Raw genomic sequence first — 12,177 nt, 5'->3', positions numbered from 1 at the left:
CCTCCTGCAGGTGAGCTTCCTGGAAAAAAAGGTGACTGAACTGGAGAATGACAGCCTGACCAATGGGGACCTGAAAAGCAAGCTGAAGCAGGAGAACACGCAGCTGGTGCACAGGTCGGGGCCAGGGGGCTTGGGTGGGCCCCATCTGTGACTTGGGAACGGCTAGCGGTCTCTGTTGTGAGGCCCCTGAGAAAAGCTGGGAGAGGTCACCCGCATGTCTTGTCCCTCCCCTCTAGAGGCTGTGATGCATTAGCCCCTTACTATGTGGGCCTGCCCCTGCGGGACACCCAGAACTGGTCTCTGGGGACTTGAAAACGGGTTGGAGCCTGACTTTGACCCCCAGGTCTGCAGCCCCAGGGTGGGTCTAAGGCAGGAGTTGGGATCCGCTTTCCTATTTCTCTGACCCCTCCCCCCGCCATCCGGGGACAGGCTCTGCAGAGGGAGAGACTGGTGTGAGTCGGGGGCTCGCACCTGCTGCTAGTGGAAGGGTCCAGGCATCGCCGCCCCTCCTCCCGACCACGATTGCAGCGAGGTAGCGCTTGCACAGTGTAGTGGTCCTCACAGGATGGCATGAAACTTGGCAAGCTGATCCCCAGCCGGGGTCTGGTCCTCAACCTTGCAGGGCCCAAAAATGGGTTCTCTTGGACACCCCAGAAGGTCAGCCTCCCGGAGGGACTATTGCCAGTGAAATGTGCGCTAGGCTGCTCTGCCAGTGAGGCTCCTGGTGGGACCCCGCCCTTTCCTGGGTCAGGCACGCTCAGGGCCACTATCAAAGGACTTATCCCTTTTTGGAATCAAGGTGGCCAGTCACTGAATTGCTGGTCAGAGGACAGTGGCCAGGAAGGAAGAGAGCAGAAAGAAAAGAGGAGGCCTGAGGGCTGCTCCGTGCGGCCAGAGCGAGGCCTGCTGTCCTTCCCCATGCCTGGCCTGGGGGTGCCGCCTTCTTGGTGCGGCCTTGCTCCCCTCTGGACCAACTGCCAGGTGCCCCCCTGGGTGGTGAGCTTGGCCGGTCCACCTCCCCTTACGTGCCGTGGTGTCCCGAAGGCATGTCAGCGAAGCTGCGGACCCCCAGGCCTGGCAAACAGGCCGCCACTTCCCACAGCAGGGCTGTTACTGAGCTGGGGTCTTGGGGCCGGGGGCTCCCGGAGTCGCAGCCAAGGTGGGAAGACAGTGGCCACGAGAGTCGACCCTGGACCGGAGTGTGCGCCCCTCTCCTCAGGGTGCACGAGCTGGAGGAGATGGTGAAAGATCAGGAGACCATGGCCGAGCAGGCCCTGGAGGAGGAGGCGCGGCGGCACCGTGAGGCCTACAGCAAGCTAGAGAGAGAGAAGAGCACGGAGATCGAGCTGCTCAACACCAGGTGGGCCCTGGCCGGGGATGGCCCAGCGCGCGGGACGGGGCCTCTCCACAGAGCCCTGTGCCCTCAGACGCACCCTGCACTCCTCATCCAGGCCTGTGGGACAGGCACTATCCCCATTGTATAGATTGGAACACAGAGCCTGAAGGAAAGCCCCCGGTTCTAACAGTTCTCCTCTTGATACCTGAGCACCTGGACATGTTTGCCAGGAAGTACATAACAGAACCTTCGTAGTAGCATTGTTCATACTAGATACAACTGGAAACAACACACATCTGTCAACAAGAGAACAGGTGGAAAAACAGTGGTCTTGCCCCTAGTCCTGGGCTGGGTCTGATGTCCGGGCTCGGAGCTCCCCCTGCTGTCAGATTTACCCTGACCCTGAACGCTTGGGTGCACTGACCCTGGGCCCCAGGGGCCAAGGTAAATGAAGAGCAGGGCCCGGTTTCCTTTGGGCTTCTGAATCTCAGGGATAGCTGTTGGAAGCTGAGGCAGGCAGAGAGAGGAGTATTGACCTGGGGATCTGGGTTGGTCACCCTTTAGCTCCATGACTTTGGACCTACCACGTCCTTTCCTGGGCCTCCGTTTCTCCATCTGTCATCCCTCCCTCCCTGCCCCCCAGAGTGACCATGAAGGCAGGTGAGTTAGGGCGCCGTGGCCCTCGCTAATGACCCAGGCCAGCGAGGCCCCCAGGAGACCACCTGGGTCCCTGGCAGAGAGGACGCCTGCCCCTGTGCTCCTGGGGAGCCCCAAGGTGACAAGTGCGAAGGAGAGGGAATGTTCGGTAGGAATCAGTGGCAGAGGTGACCCTGCACTGTTCTGGTGCCACTGGTAACTCGCCTCCCCTGGCCTCAGGTCAGTTACCACGACTGGGTACCTGGGCTGTGTCTCCCCGGGGAATCCCGTTGGCACGGCCCACTGTGAACACTGACACAGAGAATTGGGACCGTCAGAACCAGGGCCTGTGGATGTGTCAGAGGGGGCCACTGGGCGAGCTGAGCGAAGAGCCTGGGGGGCGATGCCTGGGGGAGAAAGACAAGCAAATATTGTCGTTGCTCTCTGAGTGTGAGTTCTAACAGGAAAGTCCGGCCACAGCCAGCCACAGGACGACTTTCTCTCTGTTTAGCAGAAAAACATCCCTCCTAAGGACGTGTGCAAAAAGAATCCTGTGTTCTTACTCACAAATGAATGTTTTCTTTTATCAAAAACGTAAGGATGGTCATTCAGGGTCTTTACCATTTCACCTTGGATGACAGGAAGCTTAGAGCTGTATTATCATCTGGAATAACTATTCATATTCTCTTGCTCTACCTCTGTTGCTTTCTGGTACCTTCCCTCTTCCAGGCAGCAGAGAATCGCTGCAAGTTGTCGACATTGTTGCTGACATTTTTGTCTTTCTCCTCTCCCCAGGGTGCAGCAACTAGAGGAGGAAAATGCCGAGCTCAGAACAACAGTGACCCGGCTCAAGGCGCAGACAGAGAAGCTGGATGAGGTGAGCGGCAGGTCTGGGCGTCTGTCAGGCTCGGATCTTGAGCTCAGTCCCCAGAGAGGCAATGTTGGCCACAGAGGCCTTCAGTTGCTAGTTTCTGGAATTCTAATAGAATTGCCCTAACAACAACAATAGGCGATAAAATATGAATAGTAATTTGTCTTTCTGTCTTTCTGATTTTCCAAGGTGTGTGTTTGTTTGTTTGCAGTGAATATATTTTCTTATATAAGGGGGAAAACAATAATAAAAAAGAGAGAAGGAGGTTAACTTCTGTTTGGCTGCACCTGATTCAGGTTTCATCTGGCACCAGGGAAGGACGTCAGAGGCCTGACATTTTTTAGCCGTATTTCTAGAATCCTAAGGGATCAGGCTGTTTCTTTAAGCCCTGACTCCCAGGCCCTGTCCGAGTCCCCGGGGCGTAGCGAGCCTCTTTGGGAATGCTTCTCCCTGACCGGGTCCCCCCACTCTCCGGTACGGTTCAGGAGCGGCAGCGCATGTCTGACCGGCTGGAGGACACGAGCCTGCGGCTCAAGGATGAGACGGACCTGTACAAGCGCATGATGGACAAGCTGCGGCAGAACCGCCTAGAGTTCCAAAGGGAACGGGAGGCGACGCAGGAGGTGGGTCCTGGGCGGGGGGGGGGGGGGGGGGGAGGGGGGCGGGGCCACCAGGGCTCACTCCCGCGGCCCTACTCCCACCACCAACCCGCCTCTCCCCGACGCAGCTCATCGAGGACTTGCGGAAGGAGCTAGAGCACCTGCAGATGTACAAGCTGGACTGCGAGCGGCCAGGCAGGGGTCGCAGCTCGTCCTCTAGCCTGGGCGAGTTCAGCGCCAGGGCCCGCGAGGTGGAGCTGGAGCATGAGGTCAAGCGGCTCAAGCAGGTGGGCCCCTGCAGCCTCCCTCCCCACGGGATGGGTCTCCTCGGAGGGGCCAAGAGCTGTAACACCGCCTTCCCTGACTGGCGGAGCTGCTCGGCCCCACCTCACCGCTCAGTGAGGTGGCTTCCCTCTAGGCTGTGTCTGATGCAAATCCCAGGGGCTTTCCTTGGAGTCCATACAAGGAAATAGACACCACTCTGCTGTCCTTGATGATGGGATGGAGAGTGAGACTCTACCCAGTTGCAAACTGGTGTCTTGCTGTGTTGGGTTCTTCCAGAAGCAGACCCTGAGCCCAGGGTTCCATTTCAAATGGTTCCTGGGAACAATCCCATGATCAAAGACCAGTTGGGGGAGGTTGGATCAGGAGGGGCAGAGACCAAGCGAGGGAGTGCTGGTGAGTGAAGCTCCCACTCAGCCTAGCCTGATCCTAGGGGCGGGGTGGGGGAACTGCTCTATAAATTATACTCCTGAGTCGGTTTCACCAGCACCCCACAGCAATCCTAAATCCCCAGCCCTTCCTCATTCATGACAGGACGTCCAAAGTCCCAGGTGTGAGCAGTTAGTTAGGAGACTTGAGGCAAACACTAGCACATGGTGCTGGTCCGTGGGGTCTGGGCAGGGCACTGTGGGGCCACCTGTACTTGGGAGCAAAGATGCCCCTGGAAGGAGTTGTCCCGGAGCAGGACTCCTGAACCTAGCTACAGGAGGAGCCTAGATCCAGCCTGCCAGCCCAGAGACCCCAGAGCATCACTCTTCATGGAGGGCCGGTGTTGGAAAAGGAGCCACCCAGTGGGCCGTGTCCCCATGTGGGGCCTCAGGAGCTCCTCTTCTGGCTCACCCACCCCCAGGGAGGAGGGGTGGCCGGGAGCCCTGCCCCTACCTGGCAACTTGGTTCCCCTGAGCAGGCCTGTAACTCCTCCTCAGGACCCCCTGACCTCTCAACATCCAGACCTCCCCCCTAAGCCCGGCAGAGGCCCCATCATCTATGGGCATCTTGAGCTGGCCGTGACACGCACGAGAGGAGGGTGCTGGTGGGAGTCAGGAGACCGTGAATGCCAAGAAACGGGTTCTGGTGGGTTCTGAACACTTCTGGGAGCTGATGTCGCCCTTTTCCTCCACAGGAGAATCATAAGCTGCGGGACCAGAATGATGACTTGAATGGACAGATCTTGAGCCTCAGCCTCTATGAAGCAAAGAACCTCTTTGCTACCCAGACCAAAGCCCAGTCTCTGGCTGCAGAAATAGACACAGCCTCTCGCGATGAGGTAACATGCCTGTTCGTTCTCACTTTGGAGCCTCGGCCTCTCCTCTGTCCTGTCCTATTCCCATGTGCTGTGATGAGAGGCCCCAGGCCACCTCGAGCAGGAAAAGCAGACTGGAGCCGTGAGGGATTCTGGCTATAGGTGGAGTTACGTCAGTTCTGATTCTTCCACTCACTGGGAGAAGCATGGGTTTGGGAACAGACGGAAACATGCCAGTTGAGCAACATGCTTCCATCAACAGGTAGCGCAGGAGAGGCTAGAACTCCTCTCCCTCAAGCCAAGAAGGGGAGGACCCTAGCCTTTCTTGAGCACCTGCTTGTAGTATATCTTCTGACAATTGGAAGGCTTTCTGGACGCTTCCATGTTACCGATTGGGAAACTAGGATACAAGATCACCCAACTTGTGGGGAGTGAAGGACCCAGGTCTCCAGAACCAAAGTCCATTCTTTCTGCCCCACCAGGGTGTGGTTATAAAAGATCAGGCCTCCAAAATGTCCTGGTTATATATTAATGTCAATCATTAAGAAGTCCCTGAACCCCTTATCCTGTGCTTGGGACACAGAGCTAAGAGCTGACCCCTCGTCTCAAGGGTCTCCAGCCTGAGGGCAGAGCCAGCATTTCCTCCTAAAGGATATGTCAGGAATGGATCCACACAGGGTGGGTGGCAGAGCCAGGGTGGCGAGGGGCCATTTTGGGTAGAGGAAACGGCTAGAAACCTCGGGAGTCTTAGGGCCCTGGGACTTTGGATGTCATTCTTGATCATAAATGTCTTTGGCCAGTGTTCTCAGCCTGTACCAAGTAATTGCTTCTACTTGGGTCCCTCCACAGACCAGCTGAATCCGAATCCCTGGGGGCGGGGCCTGGGCACGTGCATGGCTCTCACTCCTTAGGTGTGAGAAGGGGCCCTCCCAGAGCTGCTATAGCTTGCTTCTGGCAGCCGAATGCTGAGGTGGTCCTGGGGTCTGCCTTGCCTGGGGTCTCCTGAGCCCCTCGTTTGTCGGGCACTGGCTCACCGCAAGCTGGGAATCTGGGCTCCCTCTGCACCGGAGCCCGGGCCCGGCCTCTGACCCACGTCTCCCATTCCCTCCAGCTCATGGAAGCCCTGAAGGAGCAGGAGGAGATCAACTTCCGGCTGAGGCAGTACATGGACAAGATAATCCTTGCCATTCTGGACCACAACCCCTCCATCCTTGAGATCAAACACTGAGACAAGGGCTGGCTGCAGAGCAGCTTCGGGGACCCTCAGACCCCGGGCCCTGGGACCAAGGGGCAGACCCCGCTTGAGGATGCAGCCCAAGCCGGGCCACACACACACATACACGCACGCACGCGCACACACACGCACACACACACACACACACACTGTAAATGTATCTCTGGCCACCATGTCGTGTGTACTGGTGTGTATGTGGGGGAATACGTGCACGCAGCAAGGAGTGAGTGTGGGGCCGTGGCTCTGGATGAGATCTCTGCCGTTCCTGTCCACACGGAGCCCTTTGCAAGGGCAGATGGCCCTGGAGGTGGGAGGGGCAAGGTCTGCAATCAGGAGTTACTGTAATAACAAGAACTGGAAGATGGTGTTTCAGATACAGGACAAAAATGATTCTACCTCTGGGGAGAAGGATTAAAACACACTCTAGTGAGACAGGCTCTTTCACCCCACCCCTGTTCCCTCTGGGAGTGAGAGCCCATTTGTGATCTTTTCGAGGAGTTCAAATGCCCAACAGCTGCATCCTCCCCAACCTCTCTGGCCACCTTTGAAGCCTAGGTGCTCAGGCTCTGAAAAAATGAAGGGGCCCTCCCAGAGCCCCTCCCCGGCTGGCAGCCCCCCGCTATCCTTGGGCACTGTGTGTCCACAGGACTCAGGCTTGCAGAGGAGCTAACGTGGGGCGACCTTCATTCTAAGAGTTCTTGGTATTTTTAGAGGTCTCTGTACACTTCCCCAACCCTGCTTACCTACCTCTTTCTGTTCTATTTTTAAGACCATGAAAAATAAGCAGCATTTAACTTGGGGGTACAGTGAAGGGATTCAAAAGGAGATGGGGGAGCCGGGGGCCAGGGGTGTCTAAAGTACGTGTTGGCATTGGGCATCCAAAGACCTGCTTTTCAGGGAGGAGCATGCTCACACCCCTGTTCGTTTCCTTCCCTCTGGCTGCATTTTACTAGAAGAGAAGAGAAACACGGAGGGACTGTTTTCATGGCATCGGCGGGCAAGGAGTGGGCTGCCTTGCTGCCCAGCTCCCGGTCTCCGCACGGCCTGGGGATTCTGAGCTCTGGGCTTGGCTCAGCTGGGTGGCGAGGGCCCCGGGTTCCAACTGTTAGAAACACTCTCTTGCATCCTGCTCTCAGCCAGGTGCGGTGTGCCAGTGAGAGACACAGTTGGGGACGTTGTAGGGAAACCTTAGTTTTCCATCCTCAGTGGCACGTGGTGGAAATGGACACTGGACTTTTAATGTGATCTTTTGTTCTAGGCAGCTAGGAGTAGATAGGGTACTTTGAGCCTTCCAGTTTTTCTCAGTGGTACATGGCTTGTGATTCGTTTCCTTAATCCAAGTATATTTGAACATGTACGGTCTTAATCTTTTCCCCTGCAGTTTCTTCTTGTCTTCAATTCTGGTGTAAAAAGGAAAGTTTGGGCATGTTGGGGAGGGGCTGGAGGGGTGTTCGCAAGGAAGAGAGGGCTGTAGAGGGTGAAGAGGGGCTTGGGGGCTTGGGGATGCACGTTCCCTGTTCACAAAGGCAGGGTTGTGGCCAGGACCGGTCTTCACTCCATGCCAGTCACCTTCTGCTGTTGTTGGATCGTGTGATTTCTCTTTTAAGTTCATGTGTGGGATTTGTTTCATGCCGCAGGTAATGGGGCTGTGTTGGTCCGATCCAGGACTTTGGGGTCAGCCACCCCAGGAAGACTAGGGCAAGGGGTCCATCTTCTGAGAGCCCTCAAGCCCCTAGGATGCTGGTGTCCTTGGGCTCCTCCGGGGTCTGAGAAGCAGCAGCGGCAGTAGAAAGAAGGCAGAGAGGAGTGGGTCTCTTGAGAATTTGCTAAAAGGCGGCAGTGGCCCCAAATTAAAGGAAAGGAAAGAAAACATATCATGACTTGGCTTTGGTCTGGATTTACATTGGAAGGAGTCCTTCGGAGGCCAGCCAGATCAAGGTCCTGGTCCGTGGGGGAGTCCGTAGGAGTGAGCATTTTGTATGTAAAACTTTCTATGCTCTTTAGCTGCACTGATACGGAATTCCAGAGAAGGCCCCAGAGGCCTTATGTGGGAGGGAATTTCTGCTTTGTTGAAAAGGGGTGGAAAGCGGCGGGCTTGCCATGTTTTGCTGCCCCCTTCCTGAAGGGGGCGCCACCGGAGCAGCCTCGTCTGAAAGGCCCCTAGGGATCTAGTGCTGTGCATGGGGGTCTCTGGAAGAGGGCTGACTTTAAAACGAGACTAAACTCCATGTTACCCAGGCCTCAGGTTCAATCCAACCTTCTTCAACCAAAATCGTCTTTAAAAAACCTAGGCTGTCATTCTAGTTGGCTTTTCAAGATCATGTCGTGTTTTTAACTGCTCTTCTATGCGTGAAAGCTAGCTTTCGGGAGGCACATGCGGCCAGGGTCCCAGCCCCATGGACCCCAGCGAGGGTTCCAGAGCGGTACTGACTCTGGGAGCACATCCCCGCCCCCTTCCTGGGCTTCCCCCTCCTTTGTGTGTTGTCTGATTGAGAGTTCCCCCTCTTCTCTCTGGGTGCTGGAACGGCTTAAGTAGTACACACAATGACCAGCGCGGTGTGCCTTTCAGGCAAACAAAACACAACTCCTAATAGAAGTTATGTTCCATGCAATACTTGGGACACATCTAAAACGGAGAGATTTTAAAAATTCTGATACCTGGGCCGAATCCCCAGAGGATCCGATTTCCTTGCCGTGGGGTGTGGCCCAGCTATTGGAATGTTTAAAGAACCCCCCCAGGTGATTGTAACTTAACTGAGTGCCCAGGTGCGTTTTGTTTTTTGTTACTGCTAAACCTGGCAACTCTACCTAGTAGGGATTAGTAGTAACTCATCCAAAGTTGAGCAGTGTTTCGGGGGCACTCGGAGGGGGTCCTACAACAGACCCACATTTTACACAGCACTTGGCTATCCTTACATTCAACGGGAAGCCAAACAAAGTTTGCAGAATCAGCAAGTGAGCTTTATAAAGTTCTCGGGAAAAAAAAAAAGTGTATATTTGAAACTTTTGAATTGGCCAAGTTAGATTATTTTAAGTTTGTACATTCTTTGAGAATTGTCAGAGGGAAATGCCTTTATTCTGACTTTATTTCTCACTTATTACAAACACAGAGCTCAAGAACCTCCCAAGGCACTTGGACCCGAAACAGTGGTTTTTGACTTGGGCTGTGCATCGGAATAACCCGGGGAGATTTTCGAAATTCTGCTGACTGAGCTGCCCCACCCCAAGATTCCAGTGTAATTGGTGTGGGTGTGGCCCAGGCATCCAGATGTTTAAAGTGATTCCCAGGCCATGCTGATGTGTAGCCCAAGGTTGAGACTAGAAGGTTCCTAGTCAGGGATGGAGAAAAGGGTGGAAATGGCTGTCGGGTTTGTTAATCCAGGTGCTACTTTAACAGTGGGGGTGTCGATGGCTTTGATGGTTTGTGAGCAGATCCCTCACCCCAGGGATGGGAGGCCAGATGCCTTCAGGAACTGGTGTACCAAGCTGTTCTCTCCAGCCTGGGGGTTAGCAAACCTGAGTGGCAAGTCTCCGCCTGGTGCCCATGGAGTCGCGCACAGGCCCATTCTGGAGTCAGGGGTCAGGGAGGGGCTGTCCCCCTGAAGCAGCCCCAGAAACAGTCTTCTACTCGCACAGCTGAGCAGGAGGGGACACTGGCCTCTGATCCGTTTTCAGGCTGGGTGGAGGAGCGTCACCCCAGCTCTTCCACTGTTAGTAGTCAAACCAGCATCCCAGCCCATGTTCTAGAGGCTCCGGGCACTCATCTGCCGGCAAGTCTGGTTCCTGAGCCCGTCAGGTGCAGTGGTCAGGAGGGCACCGCGTAGGCGCTTTCGTTCCAAGGAGGGGCTTCATAACTGGCAGAAACCTGCAGGGGCCAGTGGGGCCTGGTGGCTCAGGGAAGAATTAAGCCCACTTTTTGTGCTCTGTGGCTGTGTGTGTTTAACGCATTAGCAAATTTAAACCTAAAAGGGGAAGTTTGGGGATGGTCACCATGCCAAGGAAATGACTGTTTGCCTGGCAGATCCATGGCAACTTTTTGAAAGTGCTAAGGAGGGTTTTAGGTTGAGGACTTCAGTGCTGGCCCCCTCCCCGGTCGTGCCTCCTTCGGGACTAGGGCAGCCCCTGTAGGGCGATGCTTCAGGCTGGTACCCCCTGACTGTTGAGGGGCCACGTACCCCTAGGTGACTTCAGGCAAGTTCCTTCCCTTGACTCACTGACCTTAGGGACCTTCTGGGCCTGCCCAGCCTCGTGGCAGAACAGCTCTAAGGCCCTTCTGCCACATTCTCTGCTGCCTACCTGAGAAAATCGGGTGCCTTCTGGAAAGGTTTCTAAAAGCATAGACTTGGTGAAGTGTGATGCCGTACATCACTCCGATCTTGTAGGCTCCTTCTCTCTCCCTGAGACTGTAGGGGGAGGGTTGTCTGCCCCGAGCCCCCAGCAGGAAGGGTGGCTGAGAATGGCATGCCAGGGCTGCCCACGCAGGACATGAGTGCTGCTGCCTGGGGGGGCCTGCGCCTCCTGCTGGGCCCCTGGGTTTGTGGGGAGACTGCTTCCCGCGCGGCCCCTCTGCTTTGCTGTGCTGCACAGGCTGTGTTTCGTCTGCATGGTTTGGGGTCGTTGTCCTTGTGCCTTTTTCCTTCCGTCTCCGCTGTACAGGAGTTTCCATGTCCCCACTGCCCCTTTTCTACACCCTCGCGTTCCCCTGGCCCTTCCCCAGCCCTGTAAATGTGTACATAGCGCCCCACTTGGTGTCATCGTGCCTCCACCACACCTGGTGTGCTCCCAGGCCAGGCCTCCCCGCACGTTGATCCATGTGGAGAGGCTCAAGGCTGAGCCTCCGCTCTGCTCGCTCAGCCTTGCAGATTTGGTAACTTTGTACAGAACTCTTTTTACTGTGGTCTTCAGCTTGGAGGGCTCGGACCCTCTTAGCCACCCCCCCACCCCACCCCCACCCCCGTGCAGCCTGTAGCTAGTTTAGAAGCCTTGCACACCAGAAAAGGGTAACTGTGTAAAGCACCTTCTCCCACAAACCTCTTCCCCTGCATTGGTGTCAATATTTCTAGAAAGCTGGGCGCGCCCGGGCAGGGACGTCATGGGTCTGCAGCAGCGCCCCTGGTCCCGGGGGGAAGCTCCAGCAGTGGGGGGCTCCCAGTGCTTGGCATTGGGCTGCCTTCAGGACCACCGCCGTCTGGTGTCTCGAACAGCCTTGGACTCCAGGTGGGCAGAAAGAAGAGGCTTCTGGCAGCTGCCCCGGCCCGTCATTAACATAACAACTGCCGAGCTCTTCCTCCTTTGCCCAAGGTGCTCAGACCCGAGTGCCATTAATTCCCGGCTACGGGCTGGACTGCAGCGGGACCGGCGTGGTGAGGACTCGCGCACGGCCTGCCGGCTCCCTTCATCCCAGCCCTTCCTGCTTTCTTGGCTGGGACCCCAGGGGCCCAGATTGGATAAGCTGCACGTGTGGCCTCATGCCCAAGGGTTTGTTAGATGGCTTTGACTCTGTGGGATTCTCCTTGAGTCCCACCCCAGGAGCCTCCATCTGGAAGCGGGCTTAGCTTCAGGGCTGGGCTGAGACCTCCACCCCTAGGCTCCAGGGAAGGGGAAGGGGGGGGGCCAAGGCTGTGTCCCAGGGCCTCAAGCTCTCCGCCCCCTACCTGCTTCTAGCCAAAAAGGAGCAGGCTCTCAGAGGCAGTCTCTCCTTCAGGAACTCTAATGTACAGACCGAGGTGTAAATAAATAGTTTGCTTTTCTTGCCTGACTTGATGGTGAGTTTCTGTGGTTGGGGGAGGGAGGGTGGAAGAGGGAGACCTGGTTCCAGGGCTCCTGGGGACAGACCGTCTTCTTCAGGAAGAGCAGGCCCCACCCAGCATCCCAGGGTGGCTGGTGCTGTCCTCCAGGTGCAGGGCAGAGCAGGGGGTCACCCCGCAGACCCTCGTTTTGGTCCGCCGTCCCCAGGAGAGGAGATGTGGATCCCAA

General features: G+C 56.2%; 1 protein-coding gene across 3 annotated transcripts in view; it reads left to right on the top strand.

The window, feature by feature from the left end:
- Positions 1 to 11,959, top strand: part of RAB11FIP4 (RAB11 family interacting protein 4) — a 37,295-nt gene extending 25,336 nt beyond the window's left edge. For all 3 annotated transcript variants that reach the window (XM_028109080.2, XM_028109082.2, XM_028109081.2), the window contains exons 7-13: positions 11 to 114; positions 1,220 to 1,360; positions 2,768 to 2,849; positions 3,329 to 3,466; positions 3,571 to 3,729; positions 4,848 to 4,991; positions 6,079 to 11,959. In XM_028109080.2, the coding sequence (XP_027964881.1) occupies positions 11 to 114; positions 1,220 to 1,360; positions 2,768 to 2,849; positions 3,329 to 3,466; positions 3,571 to 3,729; positions 4,848 to 4,991; positions 6,079 to 6,195 (885 nt within the window). In that variant the 3' untranslated portion in view covers positions 6,196 to 11,959. The remainder of the gene's footprint in view (positions 1 to 10; positions 115 to 1,219; positions 1,361 to 2,767; positions 2,850 to 3,328; positions 3,467 to 3,570; positions 3,730 to 4,847; positions 4,992 to 6,078) is intronic.
- Positions 11,960 to 12,177: the final 218 nt, after the last annotated feature.

The sequence above is a fragment of the Eumetopias jubatus genome, unplaced genomic scaffold (assembly GCF_037043125.1).
Source record: "Eumetopias jubatus isolate StellerSeaLion01/CBP00866 unplaced genomic scaffold, mEumJub1_p1.0 scaffold_10, whole genome shotgun sequence".
NCBI lineage: Eukaryota > Metazoa > Chordata > Mammalia > Carnivora > Otariidae > Eumetopias > Eumetopias jubatus.
This window is presented reverse-complemented; position numbering and strand designations above follow the sequence as displayed.